The sequence below is a fragment of the Crocuta crocuta genome, unplaced genomic scaffold, assembly GCF_008692635.1.
Source record: "Crocuta crocuta isolate KB4526 unplaced genomic scaffold, BGI_CrCroc_1.0 scaffold64, whole genome shotgun sequence".
In the NCBI taxonomy this organism is placed as follows: domain Eukaryota; kingdom Metazoa; phylum Chordata; class Mammalia; order Carnivora; family Hyaenidae; genus Crocuta; species Crocuta crocuta.
In genome coordinates this window covers 9,011,921-9,031,565 of record NW_027530640.1, presented here as the reverse complement: position 1 = coordinate 9,031,565, position 19,645 = coordinate 9,011,921, and the positions used below count along the sequence as shown (strand labels likewise).

Sequence of the window (19,645 nt, the reverse complement as noted above, 5' to 3'; positions counted from 1 at the left end):
CCCATCATTTGATATGTAAGAATGACAGCCAAAAGTCACCTGCATGACGAGGGCGTGCCTTCAGCAGAAATAAACACTGCAGGTTTCCCAGTGTGTGGCGTGTGATAAATTTCCACATTTCCCATAGAAATAAAAGGTGCCACTGGGGATGTGCAGGCTGGAAGCATGAATGACAGAGCAGACACTGATACCATCAAGAGGAAAAAATAGCAACCTGTGCTAAGTCTGTGGCTGAGGTGTGTGCCAGGCTCTCCGTCAGGTAACAATGTCCCTTCAAGTATGAGATGACAGAAATGGAAGCATGACATTAAGAATGAGGAAACACCGCTTAAAAGTTGTCTGTGTGCTCTAGATGTGGAAACTTATGATAGCTGCTAGGGGGAGAATGTTCATCACAGACATACCCTATTGTTTGCGCAGGTCTCAGAACCATGTGAGAACTAACCTGACCATTGTCTACACCAGGTTTAACTTTGTTGCTCAGGTTGATGCTGGAAAGCAGAAGAGCAGGAAATAAGGTTAATGTTAAAGAAAGACTTAGAGACAAATTCCCAGAAATGAGCAGAAGTCTGGGCAAAACCTGTGTGCACGGATGAGCAGGAGTTCAGAGTTCAGCATGAAGCAGTCCTCAGATCCTCCCTGACCTCTTCATAAGGCAAGATAAGCTAACTTTATGTAGGAGCTAAGAATATTGGCTCAGGTTTTCACACCTTTGTCCATCTAGCTTTTGGGAAACTAACTCATGTAGTCAAATGGAGGTGACCTGAATAAGACAGGTAATCTACTTGGGATCATGAAAACAGAATGATGCAGGCCTGAATCCTGAGGCAAAACTGTGGAACAGTGGAAGGCATTACTTCACCCTGGGCATCAGTTCTACTGATGTGACTCTACTAGGAGAGTACCCTCTAGAAAAGATGGGCATAAGAAGATACAGGCATTTCTGGGGTTGACAGATGGAAATGTGGAGATAGGCAGGATGGTAAGCAAGTGGCCACGTGTGCCGAGAAAGTGGATGGCCCTCACAACAAAGGCATTCAAGGTCTTGAAGAATTCAGCGCCCACTACCTCGTGGGAGCCCCCCAGGCCAGGAGCAGGACTGCAGGAGAAAGAAAGCCCTAAGAGGAGAGGAGAGGGCAGAGGACTAGACACACTCCACAGAGGCCCGGGCCAGCCCAGGAGGCATCAACGCAAGCAGAACAATAGAACAGGGAGCTGATGGTAGGACAGCCAAAGCAGGGCTGCAGAGACACTACAGTAGCTGTACCTGTGCACTGGGTCAGCCACCTGGGGGCACTTAGAGAACATTAAATATGTGAATCAAGTAGAAATACACAGGAGGCCATCACAAAAAAATGCTTCCCATCCAGCCTGAAAGGGCTCTGAAATATCAAGTGTTGGAAATTCACAATCTTCCCAAATGCAAAGGCCTTGACCACCTCACTTACTACTATATTCTCCATGCATGAAGGTGCTTGGTGAAGACTATCAGCCAGCATTTACTACATGTCTAGTGGTTGGACTGATAGACGCATGTCTACAGATGGGGCTGGTCTGTACTCACCAGCTGACAAGGCCATTAACATTTGGGTCACATATCTGTTATTCTAATTCCTGAACCAAGGGCTATCCATTATTTCAACATTAATGTCACATATTATATCAAAATACTGGTAATGGGCACATTTCCTAAGTGTTGAAAATTCAGAGGTTTAAATTTTAAAAAGTTTAAATTTTAGGGGCACCTGGGTGGCTCAGTTGGTTAAGCATCTGACTTTGGCTCAGGTTAGGATCTTACAGTTCACGAGTCCAAGCCCCATGTTGGGCTCTGTGCTGACAGCTCAGAGCCTGGAGCCTGCCTGGGATTCTGTTTTCCCCTCTCTCTCTCTCTCTGCCCCTCCCTGCTCATGCTCTGTCTTCCTCAAAAAAAAAAAAAATAAACATTAAAAAATGTTTTTTAATAAATAGTAACTAAAAAGTTTAAATTTTAAAAGTGTGTATGCTTTAAGTGTAAAACTGCATACACAAATAAAAGCATCAAGTAAAAATAAACATGGGCAAAATATATGTTACACATACACAAGCAGTGTAATTTAAATTCACAATAGATGAAATTAATTTTAAAGTGTGATTTTTAAATAATTACATGAAGGCAACATGTAAAGTGTGATTTTAAAAAATAAAGCATATCAGATACGTCACTGCTGAGCTATATGCATGTACACTTCTCTTCAAGACAAACTTGAAAATTTTGGTATCATAAAGTTATAAGTCAACTCCAAAGAGCTCCTTCTGTGGAGTTCCTTCATCTGCAACTGACCTAATATTTTAATAGGAAATTACATAAAGCCTTTTTGGAAAATCCATGACCACCCCACCCTATTATCTACCACTAGTTCCGTCAATGTAGGAATCAAATTTTTGTTCTGGTTGAAAACTGTATTTTTTATTTCAAGAAAGTATTTCCAGTCTTTGTTTTCTTTTATTTCATTAAATACAGGTGCAGATTACCTATATCAAAATCAATACCTTTAAATATACGTTCTCCTTGTTGATAAAGTCTTCGAACTAGAGTAAGAATTATTCTTGCAAGAAAATTTAAATCAAATTTCTTCCTCTACTTAAAAACCATGAAAACTGTAGGTGAATATTTTGAAGGTGAGCATACCTTCAATTGATTAAAAAATTAATGCTTGATATACTTCTTTGGACAGGGATTACCATATAAATGATTTCTCTTTCTTTTATTACAGAAATAAAATATAACAGATTTAAAAAAAAAACAACAGTATTTTGGCACTTAAAAATTGAACCATAAACCAAAAATTGAACTGCATTTTCTGAAAAATGCTTTGAGTCAGGCATGATTAGGATCATTTTATAGATGGAGAAACCAAGACCTGAGAAGTTAAGCCACTCAGTCCCTCTGCAGTCAGTGGCAGAGCCAGGACTGACACCAGGTGGACTGACCCCCCGAAGCCAGCGCACGTTCTACAACCCCGTGCATCTTTACACCTACGGCACAGCCAAGCCACGAGAGTGACGGATCCAACTTAGAAACATTATTCAGTCAGAACTCAGGCTCACAGAATTATGTGCAACTACAGTTCTTCTAGTAAGATGTGTCAGGTGGGATTTGGCAAGAAACGCAAGATACTAATTAGGTCCTCAGCAGAGCAGGGGTTTTTTTGTTTGGTGTTTTTTGCTGGGTTTTTTTGTTTGTTTGTTTTTGGTTTTGTTTTTTTTGTTGTTTTTTTTTTTACTGGAGTCTGTACTTTTCAAGGCTGTAAATCTGAGCTTAGCTGGCCTCGACATTAACCTAGTTCCTGGCAAAGCAGTGACAAGGCAATAAGCCACTACTCAACCAGCGGCTGCTGCTCTTGTCTGTATGCAGGAGAGAGCATCCAGGGTTTTAACTTCAGTGTGATGACTTATTCCTTCTAGGAAGATAAAGTTGTTGAGGAAACTGGCTTGAGTCTTTCCCCTTGTGTATTCCTGATTTTTGTCTCCACTGGGACCTGGCTGGCCCACAGATAAACAAAGAGAGATGAGAGTTCTAACAGCATCTGAAATCATGAGGTCCCTGGGTCTCTGTGGGCTTGGAGAAATCACTGTGGTCCTTGTGCTTTGGCAAGTCTACCTGATTTAAAATCTACCTTGTGGAAATACGGGATAACAGTTCTAACCACTGTCTTTGAGTCTAGACCATGTCATAATCACCTTTGTGATTATAAGCAACTTACTTAATTTCTGTGTCTCAAACTGCCATATTTAAAATAAGGACATAATAGGGGCACCTGGGTGGCTCAGTCAGTTAGGCGTCCGACTTGGGCTCAGATCATGATCTCATAGTTCATGGGTTCAAGCCCCATGTCAGGCTCTATGCTGACAGCTAGAGCTTGGAGCCTGCTTCAGATTCTGTGTCTCCCTCTCTCTCTGCCCCACCCTGCTCATGCTCTGACTCTCTGTGTCTCTCAAAAATAAATAAATGTTAAAAAAATTGTTTAATAAATGAAATAAAATAACAACAGCCATCTCTAGGGATTGATAGGAGGGCTAAATAATATGGTGACTGTTAAGGACAAAGCCTGACATAGAATGGATGCTTAATAAACATCAGCTACTCTTTTTTTTAAAGTTTTTATTTATTTATTTTGAGAGAGAGAGCGAGCGAGCATGGGAAAAGGGCAGAGAGAGAGAGAGGGAAAGAGAGAATCCCAAGCTGACTCTGCACTGTCAGCACAGAGCCTGACATGGGGCTCAAACTCATGAACAGTGAGATCATGACCTCAGCTGAAACCAAGAGTCAGACACTCAATCAACAGAGCCACCCAGGTTCCTGCAGGGACTCTTTATTATAATAATAATTATTATCATTATTGTGTGAATATTTCTGGATTGATGTTAGCTTGCAGTGGTAATGGCATATGTAGAAATTAAGTAATCCTCATCCAATCCAAAAGATAATCCTCAAACACTATTTTAGTCTCATCCTTCAATCTTCTCCTGCCCAAGAAAACAAAAGCTGGGTTTCATTTGTAACACTTCTCCCTGTTTGCCTTCTAGTAAAGATGTGAAGACAGTTAAGTGTTCACCAGACCCTGAGTAATACAGAATTTGTTATATTTAGAAATTATCCTGAAAGATGAGTCACAGAGAAAAATCACAGAACAAATCTTAGAGGCTTCAGAAGAGCGCACAATTTATCACTCAACAGATGTTTAAGATTATGAGCACCTGTTATGTGCAAAACATAAGGCTGTATGTTCTTGGGGACACAGACAGTTAGTTCCTTCAAAGAGCTTAATAACAGTGGGAGAGATAAGATGTAAACACAACAGTACAGCTCTTCACGACCTGACCCTCAAGCCATGGCTGCCAAGTGAATGGGCCACAGAAAAAGAACCAGAAGCGTCCAAGACATCTCAAGGGGCTGAGGTACTGGGCAGAACTTGAAAGTAGAGATAATGCTGGGTCTCAAAGGCTGATCAGGAGCTGAATCTGAGAGGGGCAGGATGAACACAGGCAGGCAGGCTACAGCGGCCATGTTTGGGCACAGCGTGTAGAGCAGCTTGCCTGGAGGGGAAGGTCCAAGAAGGTGAAGAGTTGAAGATAATCCAAAAAAGTTTGCTAAACACTGCTTCCCTTTATCCTGTAGTTTCAGGCTAGGGCATAACCCTTAGTGGGGGGAGGGCAGGGGTGGGCAGAGTCACAGGTATGATGAGTGGCCTCTCTGTGGCACTGTGAAAGAGCAGAGGCAGTCACCCGGAACTGGCTAGACGCTCACTCTGAGCCCACAGTAGGACTCCAGCTGCGAGAGTGAAGCCAGACTGGAAACCAAGTTTCCTTCAGCACCCTCTGCACTCAGTGCTGTGGGAGGACTCCTGATGAGTACTGGAAAATCATACACTTAGCATGCGCTTCCAGGAGGGTCAGGCGAGGCCCCTTGCCATTGCACCTGCACTCAGGAAATGGCTGACCCACAGCCCTGGGAGAAGTCCAACAACGTTTGTTTAGGTCTCTGCATCCCAGAACCTAAAGCACAGGCTATTCATGAAAAACTGTCTTCATCAGAAAACCATTCTGTCTCTGGTAAGAGAAGCTGCTAAGTCACAGGTACCGTGCTCAGAGCAACCCACCAATCTGGGGCATCTGTGTCATTCCACTTGGTCTGTGAAACTGGAGGAGTGCTTAATTTGAGGTGGGAGACAGTTATTTGTGTCCTGCTGTCACTGAAAAATAGGAACAGAAAACAACGGAGCAAGCTATTCAATTGAACAGAGTGATATCAAACCTTCACAGGAGTGAAGGGCTCACCTCCTCTCGCCACAAAGCAGATTTCCAGGATGGTCAGTGAGTAGCCAGCTACCTGGCAGGACACCCAGCTGTAGGAATAACCAAGAAGCAAGCCAGGGCTGGTTAAGCTTGTGGGTGCACATGTGGAAAATGAGGTAAGAGAGGCTGGAATGGACTGAGAGACATGGATCTGTACAGGCATCCAAACAGATTCTCCCAGAAATGAGGGGGATGGCTGAAAGATATTCAAGTAGTAAGAAAATGGAGAATTTTGAAAACAGCATTGCAAAAGGTGGGGACAGAGGGCAGCGTGCTGAGGCAATGCCTATGAAACAAAGAAGTGAAAATCCCCTAGACCTGAGCCAATACCTGTCTCCCTTGTTGGCTCACTTCCTGGGTAGCCTCTCCTGATAATGGTATGAATTTTTTCCGGATAAGATCTTTAAACTTCGAGTTCCACTGCCTTCTGTAACGAAGCAGGTTGTTGTTACTGTTTTCCTATCTCTTGGCACTTCTACAGTGAAAATAAGTTTAGTCGAGACATGAATTCAGCCATCTGCCTGTTCATTATATCTGCTGGAGACCAAGCAAACTTTCAGCCTTTTATACCCATGTGCCTCTTCCATATGTGGTGATATGGCCAGAAGTGCTGAGAAGCTACCAAACGACTGGGATGATGAGTGAGGAAGGCCACTTTGGACCTATAGATGGTTCCAGATTTGCATTGTGAACCCACTTTCTAGCTATACTGTTCACTCATTCAAATAGCACTGCCTGAGTACCCATTCATTGAGCACCATACTAACTAAGGACCATAGGAGCCAACCAGGAGGAGATTTCTCTCTGGTAGAGGATCATCCACGCATATAACTACGATAAAAGCAAGAGACTAAGAACTGCATGAGAGGAGAGAAAGAAAGATTCTCACCTGAGTAGGTAGGGTGAGCTTTCAGAAAAGATACTGAGCTGAACGAAACCTGGATAGTAGAGATGAAAGGGAAAGCAATCTGGGTGGCAGAGATACCTTGAGCAAAGTCTCCGCAATGGTCAACCTTCGGGTAGGCTCAGAGAACACTACTGCTAGAGTCTGGCCAGTGACTAGGGATGGGAAGGAAAAGAGTTGGAGTTAAGTTGGAACAGCAGCTGAAAATCAGGTTTGAAACTATCTGCTAATTCCCTTTCCTTTGCTCTCCTCTTCTCTTCTTCCTTTTCCTTCCTCTCATTCCCTTTCACTTGCTTTCTTTGTCTCCGGTTAAAATCCCTTCCATCTATGCCTCCACTTCTCCATCCATCCTAGACACTGCAAAGGGAGGGGGTGTGGGGTTAGCATAGAACTCTCAGTGCTATCGAGAAGCAAGTCAGAGATTGACCATCACCGCTCAAGAGGACACAGCCCACCACCACAGAGAGAAAGGAGACACCCAGAACTCTGGCTGGAAAACCATATGTGTATCTCTGGGACACAGCTGAAATGTGCAGGCTCACAGAAGTGCCTTCCTGCTTGGCAGACAGAACAGGACAGTGCAGTGAACCAGGAGAGATGCAGGAAGCTTCAGGTATGAGAAGCAATATAAGGAAGTGGTTAGGAATGTTGACTATGGAGACAGATGTGAACACTTATGTTGCCACTTTAGAAAGGGCATGAGAGTCCCCACCATATTGTGTTAAAAGGATTAAATGGGAAAATGTTCACAGTGTGCTCAGTACAAGGCCCCATCCATATGAGTGCTCAATAAATGTTAGCTTTTTATTGTTTTATTTATGACAGAGAACTAAGACCGGGAAGGACTAAAGTCTAAGCCAAACAAAGCAACAGCATTCCAGAGGAACTGAGGGGAATATAAAGACCTCAGGCTTTGGAATCAGAAAGATCCAAGTTGGAACCACTTTCTAGCCTGAGGTGACTCCGTCTCATTTTCCTCAACTGCAAGAGGGGATGAAAAAACAGCTTTATTTGTTTATGAGGATATATATACATCCATTTTTTAAAGAATTATTGTGAAGATTATAGATAACATAACCAAAATCCTTCATGTGGTAGGTCTTCAATTATTAATAGTAGAGACACTTGAGCTGTGATTCTGTCTAGTGCCTGGGCTTACAGGCTCCTTGAAAAGGGTTGTTTGGATTCCCCACCCAAAGTCCCAAGTCCTGCACCTTTCTCTTCTCATTCCCACCACCATCCACACAGATCTATCAAAGATTATCCTCTTGTGGTGGCCACTTGGGAAGTGCATGGCTAAATAAGCAGGTTCAATGAGCATGGAGACAGTGTTGGCCCCATACCAGAAGGCTGCATCGATTGAAAACTTAATAAAACTTAATGGCAATTTCTGCTTTTTTTTATTGTAATCAAGCATACTAAATTTTTCAGGAAGTTTTAATTCTAGAAACACCACAGCTACTCAATACTCTCCTGATGATATAAACTCAGCAAGGAGAAGAACCAAGAGCACTATTTAGACACCCCTATAGGGGAACAGAAGTGGTAGTAATAAGGGGAGCAGTAATAACACCAATGTCCACCTTTAATATTGAGCACCAGGCCATGTTCTCAGCAGCCAACACACTTCTTCCTCTCTGATGGATCACAAACTAGGAGCTGGGAAGTGGCTTGCCCAGGGTGACACAGCTAGGAAATGGCAGATCTGGGATTTGAACCTGGATGAGCCAACCTCAGAGCCTGTGAATGCAACCACCCTGCTAAGTGCTGGCACAGAGAAGAGTAGTCTGAAGGTCATCAATGGAGTCAAAGCAACTGGCTGTGCCAAGGATATGGGGCTCTCGGTATTAGGTCTCATGGGAGAAAGCACACCAAGTGCACTCAATGATGAAGCGATCACTCATCATTCATGCATTCACCCATCACAGAGAGTCTACTCCAGACTCAGCAGGCTGTCATGACTCCAAAGCCCCATTCCCCTTGCAGAGTCACAGAGGCGAGAGCTGCAAGTGCACAGGAACTGTGACTTCGCTCTGTATTTGCCATGCTGGGCAAAGCGCCTGGTGAGAGGGAGCACTGAGGAGAGGTTTGTGAAGTGAAAGAGTGAACAAACAAACGAACCACCAACAAACTAAAACAGTAAATGACTGACATTTCCATTTCTCTTCTTCCCTCCTCAACTTCCACGACTTAAGAGCTTTCCCAAACAAACTGGGAAGGAACACAGTAGCACCCCTAAACCTAATCCCATGCGATGCTCCAAAGAGGAAATGGCATCACAGAATTATTCTAATTCAGACTGATAGTCCACACTAGGAAAAGCCACTTGGTGAATGTAGCTTGAGACAGGTGAATGTCTGTTGCCTACGTAGACAGTTTCCTGGAAAAACAAGTTTCTATAAGCAAATGCTGATGATGAGCCAAATGGAAAATCTTGACCACAGTCACATCAGACATCACTGGGCCCTTCGATGGTTTATCTGTATTTTTAAAAAAATTCTTCTCTATAAGCACTGGATTTTATAAATTTTGCTCCAGCTAAGTTATTCTTCAGCTTATCAAATTATGCATTGCCATATCTCATCATTCTGTAAATGAGACCTAGTGTCAGAGAGAAAAATCTGTGCTTAATCGATATGGAAATCACAGTCTCAAAGCCTCTGAGCTCAAATGTAGTCATGTCATCCTCTTCTCCTCCCTGCAAAAAGTGCAAAATGCACAACTTAAAAGCTTTTAAGGTGGTAGAGGGGAGGGGTATTGAGGAGGGAGGAGAAGGACTTTCCACAGGTCCAGTGACCTGCACTGCTCCTTAATCAGTAGAAGGGTATCAGTGTGCAGCAGCATATATTTGACAGCAGAGACAAGCCCATTTTGAGCTAAGTGCATGGATAAATAAAGCTGCACCATTAGTGGAGGCCAGAGGGACTAGATAGAGAGGGAGTGACCTAACCCACAAGATTAGGCTACACGGCCCTTTCCAGAGACACCAACACTTCAAGAATCTAGCTGCTATAACAATGTGGAGATAAGAATAAAGACAGGGTGGTGAGGAAGAACTGTAGAGAGTAGGAGAGAGAAACCGAGGAAGAGGGAAAGAGAAAATGGGCAAGGAAAGCAAAGTCATGGGCTTATTTTTATTTATTGCATACTAGTATAGGGCTTACTATTTGCCAGGTACTATTATAAGCACTTCACAAATATTAACTTACTTAATCCCCATTATTAGCTTCATTTGTAGAAAAGGGAAGGAAGCTAAGCATGGAAAGACCCAATGACCTGGGAGCTATGGCCAGCAAGCAGCAGGGCCAGGACTTGAACCCAGGAAGCTATGCAAAGTCAATGCTCTTATCCACCCCACATGAGGAAAGTCTTAGACCCTGTTGCAATGGAAGTATCTGACCCAAGGACATTAGCACTCCATGAAACAGCCTTAAATATAGTTAGTTAGTTCGTTCATTTGTTCATTAAGGAATGTTTGTATCTCCTCAACAACTATCTAGTCTTACAACATGAGCTATTTCCTTGTGTATGAATACAAAGCAGGGAGACAGTGAAGGGGATGGTTCTCCTTTGAGCTATAAAAAGAAAATAGCAGCCCATGGATCAAATAAAAGCAAACAACAGCCAAGATTTGGCTAATATGCCCATGAGTTCTCATATGCCAGCATTATATTCTCACTCTGTCACCAGGGGCTGGAGGAACAAGATGTTTAGGTGAAATATTAACAGAAAAGTAGCTTTGCGTATAAATGCTATTATATTAACCATGAAGCTGCCAGGATAACTGGCTTAAGATGGGCTCGAAAACCGGCAGCCAGATGACTCCCGGACCCTCCTGATGCTCAGGTCCCATTTCCCGTAGTCTCCTGGTCCATCACAGTGCATTGTCTCAGAGCTCCTGCCTGTCTTTCTGCAGTTTTACTTCTCTCAGCCTCCCCCTCCGGCCCCAGTTCTTGGCACAGTCTATCACCGTCACAGCGTGGCCGGAGTTATCTTCTCAGAAGAGACTGCTCAGCTCCCTGTATGCCCACCTTGCCAGATCCTCAGCCCCAGGCCATCAGGAGCTACCAACTATTAATGTGTGAATCACGCTGCTGAGAAAATTGAGGTATTCTCATCAGTTCTTCCTGTGAAGGACTTCCATAAAAGTGTACCACACTCAGTCCAAGATGGTTTGGGGCAAGAAGAGCCTAGGCAAAGCTCTTGGTATCATCGATGCCTTTGTGAGCCAGATGCCAAAGAAAGCAAACCCAAGACAACACTGGCTTCCTGCCTTCCCGTTCTATTCTAGCTGTGGGACCCTCTTCCATCTATTCTTTTCTGACCCTACTTTTGAAATCCTTCCCCTGCCCACCTCCTCATTCCAGCCCCACCATGCAGGACCTCCTCCTGCCTTTGTTCCCTAGGGTCCCCTTTTGGATAGTCTCTGGCTCTCTGTGTCCAGATGGCATGCTTCACATGACTCTAGTCTGACTGGGATCACAGATGATATTTCTCTGTGCTTCCAAAGCACAATAGAAAATATCCTTTGCTACACCCTGCACTATATGTCATAATGTTGTTTTCAAAGGCCTACCTCAACCAAAGAAAAGTGCTTGTATGAAGACAGACAATTTGGTCATCAGCTATCTGCTGCTGTCAGCTTTCTGGGAGTATTATACCATAAAGTCTGTCTGCAAATAAACAGCACGTTGGGGGCTGGGTTGCTTTATTAGGGGTGAAGAAACACAGCTATAAAAATTAGTACGCATCTAACCACAAGAAGACAGAGTCTCAAGGGAGCTCCTTTGTTTTCATTGTGACCAGTGTCCTCTGAAGCAGGCAAGGGAGAGTGGGAATGGTCCCCATATTGTTCTCTCTCAGCATTTCTTCTCCTCTGGCTCTGCTGCGTAACCTGTTGTCCTAACATCTCTGCAGGAGGCAATAGAAAAAGCATGGACAGGCTGTCCCAGGATACAGAGGCCAATGGAGGGAAGTAGCACTGAAATCCTTCCAGAGCAGCTATGGGGCAGGGAGCCAGAGGGTGAACCAAGTGGTCTTCTGCTATTTCATGAGCATATGTTTCAACTACTAGTTGGACTGTTTCTCCAGAGCAGAGGCATCTCAAAAGCCAGAGAAGGCTGCCCACTGGAAAACAAAACTGACTGGCCCACGTGCTCACCTACCATCCCTCTGTGGGACCTCAACTCCCAGAAAGCTGATAGTTACTGAAACATCCACATGATCAGAAGATGCTTGCTCCACGTTGCCATGAGCTAGAAAGGGCAAAGGAAAGCCTGACACCTGCTAGCCTGGGGTTCCCCACTCAAGGTTGAGGAGAATCAACTGCCCTTGTCCTTAGAGGGAAAGACCATAGTGGTTGCTATGGATCCAATACTGCAACCCCAAAAGGCTCATTTTCACTAATGTTTGAGTAACAGTATTATCAGGGGCTGCTGCATGGCCAGATAAACCACTGACAGTGTCCTCCCAGATCACCTGGCTGCTGCCTTGGGTTCCCAGAAACTGGAAACAAGAACATGCTGCCATTTGCACTGAGAATGTTTTAAAACAGCTATATTCATGTTACTCTTATAATGCAAAGGAGTTGTTTTGCATTTCCTCAGAATCACCATACATGTCTTCTTAATACCCAATGAGGCAAATGGGATGAAAATTGGCACAATATGCTCCTGTGTAATCATATGAAAAGTGAGACCCTTTGAAGAATGGCCAGTCTGTCTGCCCCAATCCATGGATACACGGCTATCCTTATCAGGGCCAAAGAGCAGGGCTACCAAAAGCAACCAATGGCTTCCTCCTGTCAAGGGGGGAAATAAGCTAGTGAGTAGAATTTTCTCAAATGTAAACTTCATTCCCAGAAATGTTACCAGTTACCCATTTCCAGTGACCAGGACTCAACATCAACTAAACAGATGGCCAAGTGGCACCAAATATTTACAGAAAAAGGCTATTCGGTGGCAGCAGCACAAGCCAACTTGCTGGGTAGAGCAGAACAAGGAAGCCTCTGTATATGAACACAGGGTACCTCATGGAGCACACGCGCAGAGGAAAGCAAGGCCCCAGAGAGGGACACACACTACCTATCTGAGCCTCTTTTTACACATCTTCATTCTTCTTTCCTTTTAACTGGCTTGTTTTGCTACTTAGTCCATGCAGTAGAAGATGGTTACCTACATCTCCCAATATTACTTGGTAACTTCCCAGTAAATAAAGAAACTTCCTCTCTCAATCAGTCACAAATATCGCAGTGAGAAAATCGGATAGGCCAGTTTACATCAGGGTTCTTCACCTCGTCCAGTAAACTACATCCAGAGGATAATACAAAATGGCCAGAAGAGGTCTATCAGGTAACCTGGGCATTAGGGCAGTTCCAATAAAGGGAGGTAGCAGTGAGAAGCTACTGTGTGAGGGACACCATACATCAGCGCTCTGACAGGCCACAAAAAGTTCTATGTGGCCAAGCAAACACCACTAAAACCCAGTAGGGAAATACTCAGTTTTAACATGTTCTCCAGAAACACTGTCAACACATTTCTTAGTACAGGAAAAGAGAGAAGAGCACTTCTGCAATTGCATTTAATCCTACAAGATAATAGACTATTTTACAAATAAGATATTGAAGCCCACAGTGGTTAGGTAGGCCGCTCAAGGTCATCTGGCTAGAAAAGGGTAGCACAAATTTCAAACCCACATGGGACTCCAAAACCGCATCCGCGCTCCATTCATTACTCATGCTGCCTTCCAAATGAACTCTGCCCGAGATAAGTGCCGGCACTGATGCAGCCAGTGCTGTGAGGCCTCTGACCTCAGTGCCAAGACCCCCAGCATCTTCAAGCTGGAAGGGCCCAGCAGGCATCTGCCCGCTGCTCTGCTCTGATACCTAGGCCATGTCCCAAGTAAAACATCTCAGCCCCGAGCTACTCATAGGTCGTATACTGTTCAAGTGCTACCGATGCCATTTTCCTGTTTGCGTTTTGTTTTTTGTTTTTGTTTTGTTTTTACAGTTCGTTGCTCATCCTAACTGTCAGCAGCAATTGCTTACCATGTGGTATGAAAATCTCTCAGGCTTACGTCAACAGTCTATCGCTGTGAAATTCCTGGCTGTCTTTGGAGTCTCCCTAGGCCTCCCTTTTCTCGCCATAGCCTATTGGATTGCTCCGTGCAGCAAGGTACAGACTGCTTAAGGTGCATGTCATTTGCAGTGATTTCTTCTCTCTTCCTAGCATGACCTGAAGTCCATCTGTTCAAATCAACAGCTGAGCACTTCCCATGTGGAAAGAAAATAGCCTTGAAATACTCAGCTCAAGTAGAAAACCACACAGACCTGCTTTTTTCCTTTCTTCTTTTTAAACAGAGACGAGTGATAATATGGGGAATTTAAAATACATGAGCCATAATCTGATCAATAACAGAAGAGAGAGGGAATGCAAGGCACTTCTGCTCTTCTAATTACGTGAGGTCCTAGACACGTACTCTACGCTCACCGTAATAATTATCATAATGGTAATAGGAATAGCCAACATTTATTGAATACTTTCTTTTGGCTAAGCCTTTTACATGGAAGATCTCATTTCACTCCCTCAATTACATTCTGACACATAGATTTTATGAAATAGGTTCAAAAAACAGAAATAGCTAATAGGCTGAGAGTCCAGCGCAGCTCATCTGGGGGACACTGCAGACCCACTTCGACATCGTCCCAGCTTCCCTGGTTTCCTTTACTGGGCTCTGGCCCACAGGGGCAGCTAAGTAGGTCCTAAGAAGGAAAAGACAAAGGAAAGAGAAGAGAGCTGGACAGGTGCAGAGCCAGGTTCTTTTCTCACAGGGAAGGGGAGAGTCCGGTGCTGCTGGTGAGGGAGGGAGTGGAGCCCGCACAAGTGCCGAGCCTCCACACCTGCCACGACACGGTCCCTACAGCCCAGCCATTTGATCCTGAGCCTCAAAAAGCTTCAGCAATCACTGCAGCTTCAGGCAAGAGTTAGCACCTATAGGACCGAATCATGGAGAAATGATTCCACAGGGAATGTGATCAGCTAATGTGCTTAATAAAAAATGGAACCTCTTTCTAAAAAAAAAAAAAAAAAAAATTTTAATGGAACCTCTTGTCAACTCCACCAAGAGGAAACTCTTGCCAGGATGATGGCCCCAACACTTCAGGCAGGGCTGCTGCTGAGGCCACCCAACCAGGCAGGCAGTGAGCTCACTGCCTTAGAGTAAGACGTGTGCCATAGAGAGAGAGGAGGATTCAGACTCCTTCCGTAAAATGGTATTAAATATAAAAGTCCTCAAACTGAATATGTTTGAGGTGTTCAACCTTACATCGACAGAGCATTTTGTTTCCTTGACAGTCTACCATGCCATGGATTTCTACATCAGAACTCCCCAAATGACACATATGTAAGTGAAGACAAGTTTTTTCTTTCATTCATTACAAACTGAAACAAGTACAGTGCATGAGAAAACCTAACCAGACTTAAAGCTGGGTTAGAGTAGTCACTGGTTTTAGGCACATGTTTTAGTACTGAAATTGTCTAGTCTGTACTGCAGCATAGGTCCTTGCCTTCCTCCAGAGCCATCCTAGATGGACAGGGACACTTACCTCCATACTCTCTGAGCCCCAGACTAATTTCAGGACATCTAGTCATTAAAATGATAGCCACTCAGTAGACAAAACACTGACAATCCTCACTTTTGCTTTCAAAACCAAATATGACAGCTACCAGAAAACTGGGACTAGCCAACGGCAACAAATTGGTTTGCCTCAGCCTGCCTGGTGGACTAGGGAAATACTGAGGAAAAAGTTATATTCCAGTTGCTGACTAAACTGTTTAGATTTTCAGTAGGTCTCGGAAGAATTGTCTCGGCCAATATCATAAAAATGTGATACCAAAAGAAAAAAAAAGTATGTACAAGAAGTAGGAGGTGGGGGTGGGGAACTCTGGACTTTCTTGGGGTCCAATAAATCCAGGAACTTGATACCACCATGAAATATATGGGCACACCTATAGTAGTCTTCTAGAACATTCTGGAAGAAATGATTGCAGGAAAACTTAACCCAGCGGCTGAGGCTTCCTCTCCTCTGTTCAGACACATGTCTGATTGACATTTGGTGCTCCCAAAGCCTCCAGTAATACTCAAAAAAGAGCACTAAAGATACATATGAGCTGGCCATTATGCTACCTGTGCCTTCTGGGCACTTTCTTGGCTGCAAGTCTGAGTTCAACACATTGCAGGGAGTGTCCATGTTGGAGTGACAAGTCTTAGTCTGTGGCATGAGATAATTCTTGGTGGCACTGATCATTCTGAGGAAAGATTCTCTCATTAAAGAGGGACATTTTAGTTATCAAAGCTCCTCTGAGGCAGTCAAAGGACAGATAAAACAGTCAAGATATTTTTAGTCTTTCCTTTCACCATTCTGAAAGAAACCCTTTCAAGTTTGGCAAAGATATTACATTACTAGGGATTATAAAAGGATCACATCTTCCATGTGAAGAAACCAGGACTCTCCAAAGGCTCCTGATGTCCAGAATACAATGTCCTCCTAAGGAAAGTGGCACAGTGGAGAAATCTGTTAACGTGCTGGCATCCTCCCTCCCAAGGGGTCACTTCCTTTAAAGCTGTCTAATAAATCTATGGAAAAGCCAGCATCATTGCAGCAACTTCATATTCTAACCACAATTTAACACCTGCCTCAAAGAAATTAGACCCTGACATTTTTTATAAACATATTTATAAAATGTCAACTGCTAAACCTCATCAGCCAGCTAATGTCCATCAATGTCTAACAAATATTGAAGCTTCTGTTTCCAACTTAACAGTACATTTACTTAATAGCTGCCGACCTAATTTAGGGACCATTAGGGACACCGAAATTACTTGATGTGCCTGCTAAAATTACCTCATCATTCCTTTCCCATTGAATCCCCACTGCTGTCAATTCTACTTTTATTTAACTTTTTGAGGGCACCTATGAGAGAAAGCTAAATAAAGAGAGTATAAGGATTCGAAGAGTGTCAACAGAAGTTCAGCTTAGTAATACAGTGGCTGAAGACAGTAACCAAGTCACAGATGTGTACCTAGGGTAATAATGGCAGGTCTGGATAATGGGACAGGCCTGTCAAGGTCAATAAAGAGAACAATGATATTTTTCCATCATTTCTCATCTTAATCACCAACACAGCTCAGGTCATGTGGCACACTGGGAGGTCTGGTGAAGTTCTGACCTGCACGGCTGCTCTCAGGTCCATCTTTTCCTACCGAGCTCTTCATCCCCTCAACAAGGGCTCTGATGCTAAGGGTGTTTATAGCCTGTTTTCCACCCTTTGTTATTCCATTACAATTCATGATTTAGCTTGCTTGCCTGTTAAAATCTAAGAGCTGATAGAATAACACTCATCCTCAAGGGCTCAAACAGTGTCTCTACTGCAGGTGGACTGGGGCAGAAGTCCACGTCATCCAAGTGCTGAGGAACCACACAAGTTCTAATTATAAGGGTGTGAGAGGTGAGACTGATTTCCTCCATGCCTGTTAACCTTGACTGTTTACTCATTCTTATAAATCAGTTCCGGGACTCAGGCAAGGAGAGCTGTAAATACCTTCAGCCTCCAATTGAGGTCTCTGCATTATACAATCCATCAGTTCAGATACCACCACAGAACTCTTGACTAAAGAATGCCCAAGTGTTAGCTGCCACGCACTATCTCTCAGCCCGGTGCCAAACAAAAACACCTAGTGAGGAGGTGCAAGGAACTCTGCAGCTTTGGAAGATCCCTGCTTGGCCTTGCCAAAGCTGAGGTGGATTGAAACAAGGGTCCTCACACCATGCAGTCCAGGGCCAACCAGGAGAGGACAATGTTCCAAAGGTCTCTGAGTCCCTCTCATTTGCCCCTAGTGGAGAGCACTAGATTAAAGAACATGATGCTGCAATTTCTAAGGCATTGCCACGGAGGGGAAATTTGTGCCAGGAAATAGAGCACATTTTGCTCTTACATTACGAAAGTGTCTGCTCTCAAATCCAAAAGGAGAGTCCCTCACCTGACACCTTGCCAGGACACGGTTTAAGAGTACCAGGAGGCTGATCACTTCCACACGTACCCCGGTCTGAGCCCTGCAACATTCTCTCCCCAACTCTCCACTGATAGTAGCAACATTGAAAGGAAGAACCAACTCTTACAGCTTATTCTAGCCCCTCCAAGGTCCAGCAACATGTTGCACATAGAGAGGACACCAAATGAGCTCATGGCATAAATGTATTAGGACTCTGTGTAGCTCCCACTCTGTGAACCCTTGCCTATAAGCTTCTTAAGAGGCAGCTAAGTTTCCCCTTAGGAGAAATGCATAAGGCCTTCCAGTGTCACACAGTAAGTGCTTCCTGGCATTTCACATATGCTTCGCATGTGCCAGGAGCTGCTCTCCTTTGAGCATGGCATTCACTTCTTATATCAATCCCAGGTGACAAGTTATATTTTATCCCCTTTTCACAGATGAAAACACTAAGACACAAAGGGATTAAATAACATGCCAAAAACTATGGAACTGTGATTTAAATCTAGGATCTCTGGCTCCAGAGACCTGACCTGAACCGTTGTACATGAGTGCACATGCATGCACACATGTGCGCGTGCACACACACACACACACACACGCTGCCCTTTCCAGTACATCAGAAGCATTATAACCTTCAATGCTGAATATAAATGTCTTAACTATTGACTACTTGAATTTGCAATGTCAGATTCAGACAGTTAGAGATGGCAGGACTTTTCTAGAAGGGAGAGGTCACAAGCATGACATGACAAACTCTACTCTTTCCTCTTCTTTGCCGAGAAACCCTACCTTCAAAAGTCTGTTATCACTCAGCACCTCTTCAGCCCGCAGGACAAAGGGTGGATTCACAAGGTAATGCGAGAACGCCCAGATGAGAGACACCAACTGAACAACCCCCCGCTCCAACCAAAAAAAGGAAGATTCCTGAGCACTGGGTTAGATATTTTGAGGAAGAATTTTATAGGGAGCATAAAGAGAAATCCACCCCTAATTTAACCAAGATCTCTAACATTTGAGAACCACTCTGGCCTTGAAGCTGTACGTGTCTCTTTTTAGAACACGATCCAAAGTTTTCAGTGAGCCTTCCCTTGAGGCCATTGGCACCTGGTGGCAAGTGAGGGTAGCATTTGCTGAGGGAGACTCTGGTGGTACAAGACTGGGGAGAGATGCTGGAAACATCCTCTGGGTTCCCTTCTGCAGATATTACCTACCTTGCAGGCATGTGGCTACCAGGTCCCCATTTAGATGATTACACTTGTGGTTATGGCTAAGAGCCCAGTGGCATGGAACAGAGAGGCTTGCTAACCAATAAAAGTCCACCTGTGATTGCTCATGAAGGTCATTCATTTGCAGCTAATTCAAAAGCACTACTCAACTGCTCTCATATTCATATACTTCTCATAGTTTTAAGAATAGTACCCAGGAGGTCTGGAGTGAGTCAGAGTACTTAGATAGTACAAGCCTAGATTTTCTGGTATCAGCTCTCTGCTCACCACGTCCAAGTAAGGACAGAGCTGCTTCAGCCCATGATTCAGACTCAGCAGTTTTACACTGGTGAGCAAACAGCAAACCACACCAAGGTCTACATCTCCCAAAGCTCTACCATCTTTTTTTTACACCTAACGCTATTACTTGACCCAACTTTAAAGATTTCCCAGCTAAGAGCTGCTGACATATCTGGCTGACTTTTCTCCTTTCTTTTAACTCACCTGGTGACCTTGTGAAAGGAGGAAGTTTTCCCGTAGGTGTAATTTGCTTCAAACATTATCTTTGTGAGACAAATAGGTAATGTCACAAAAAAAGAAAAACAGAAAACCATTGAAATGACTTGATCTCACATGATCTTTATCAAAGTCT

The 19,645-nt window shown here is 44.0% G+C and overlaps 1 protein-coding gene across 1 annotated transcript in view; it reads left to right on the top strand.

Moving 5' to 3' along the window:
* TRPC7 (transient receptor potential cation channel subfamily C member 7) overlaps positions 1–19,645 on the top strand; it is a 126,172-nt gene that overhangs the window by 56,120 nt on the left and 50,407 nt on the right. Inside the window, exon 3 of the mRNA XM_077768936.1 lies at positions 13,747–13,911. Coding sequence (XP_077625062.1) covers positions 13,747–13,911 — 165 coding nt within the window. The remainder of the gene's footprint in view (positions 1–13,746; positions 13,912–19,645) is intronic.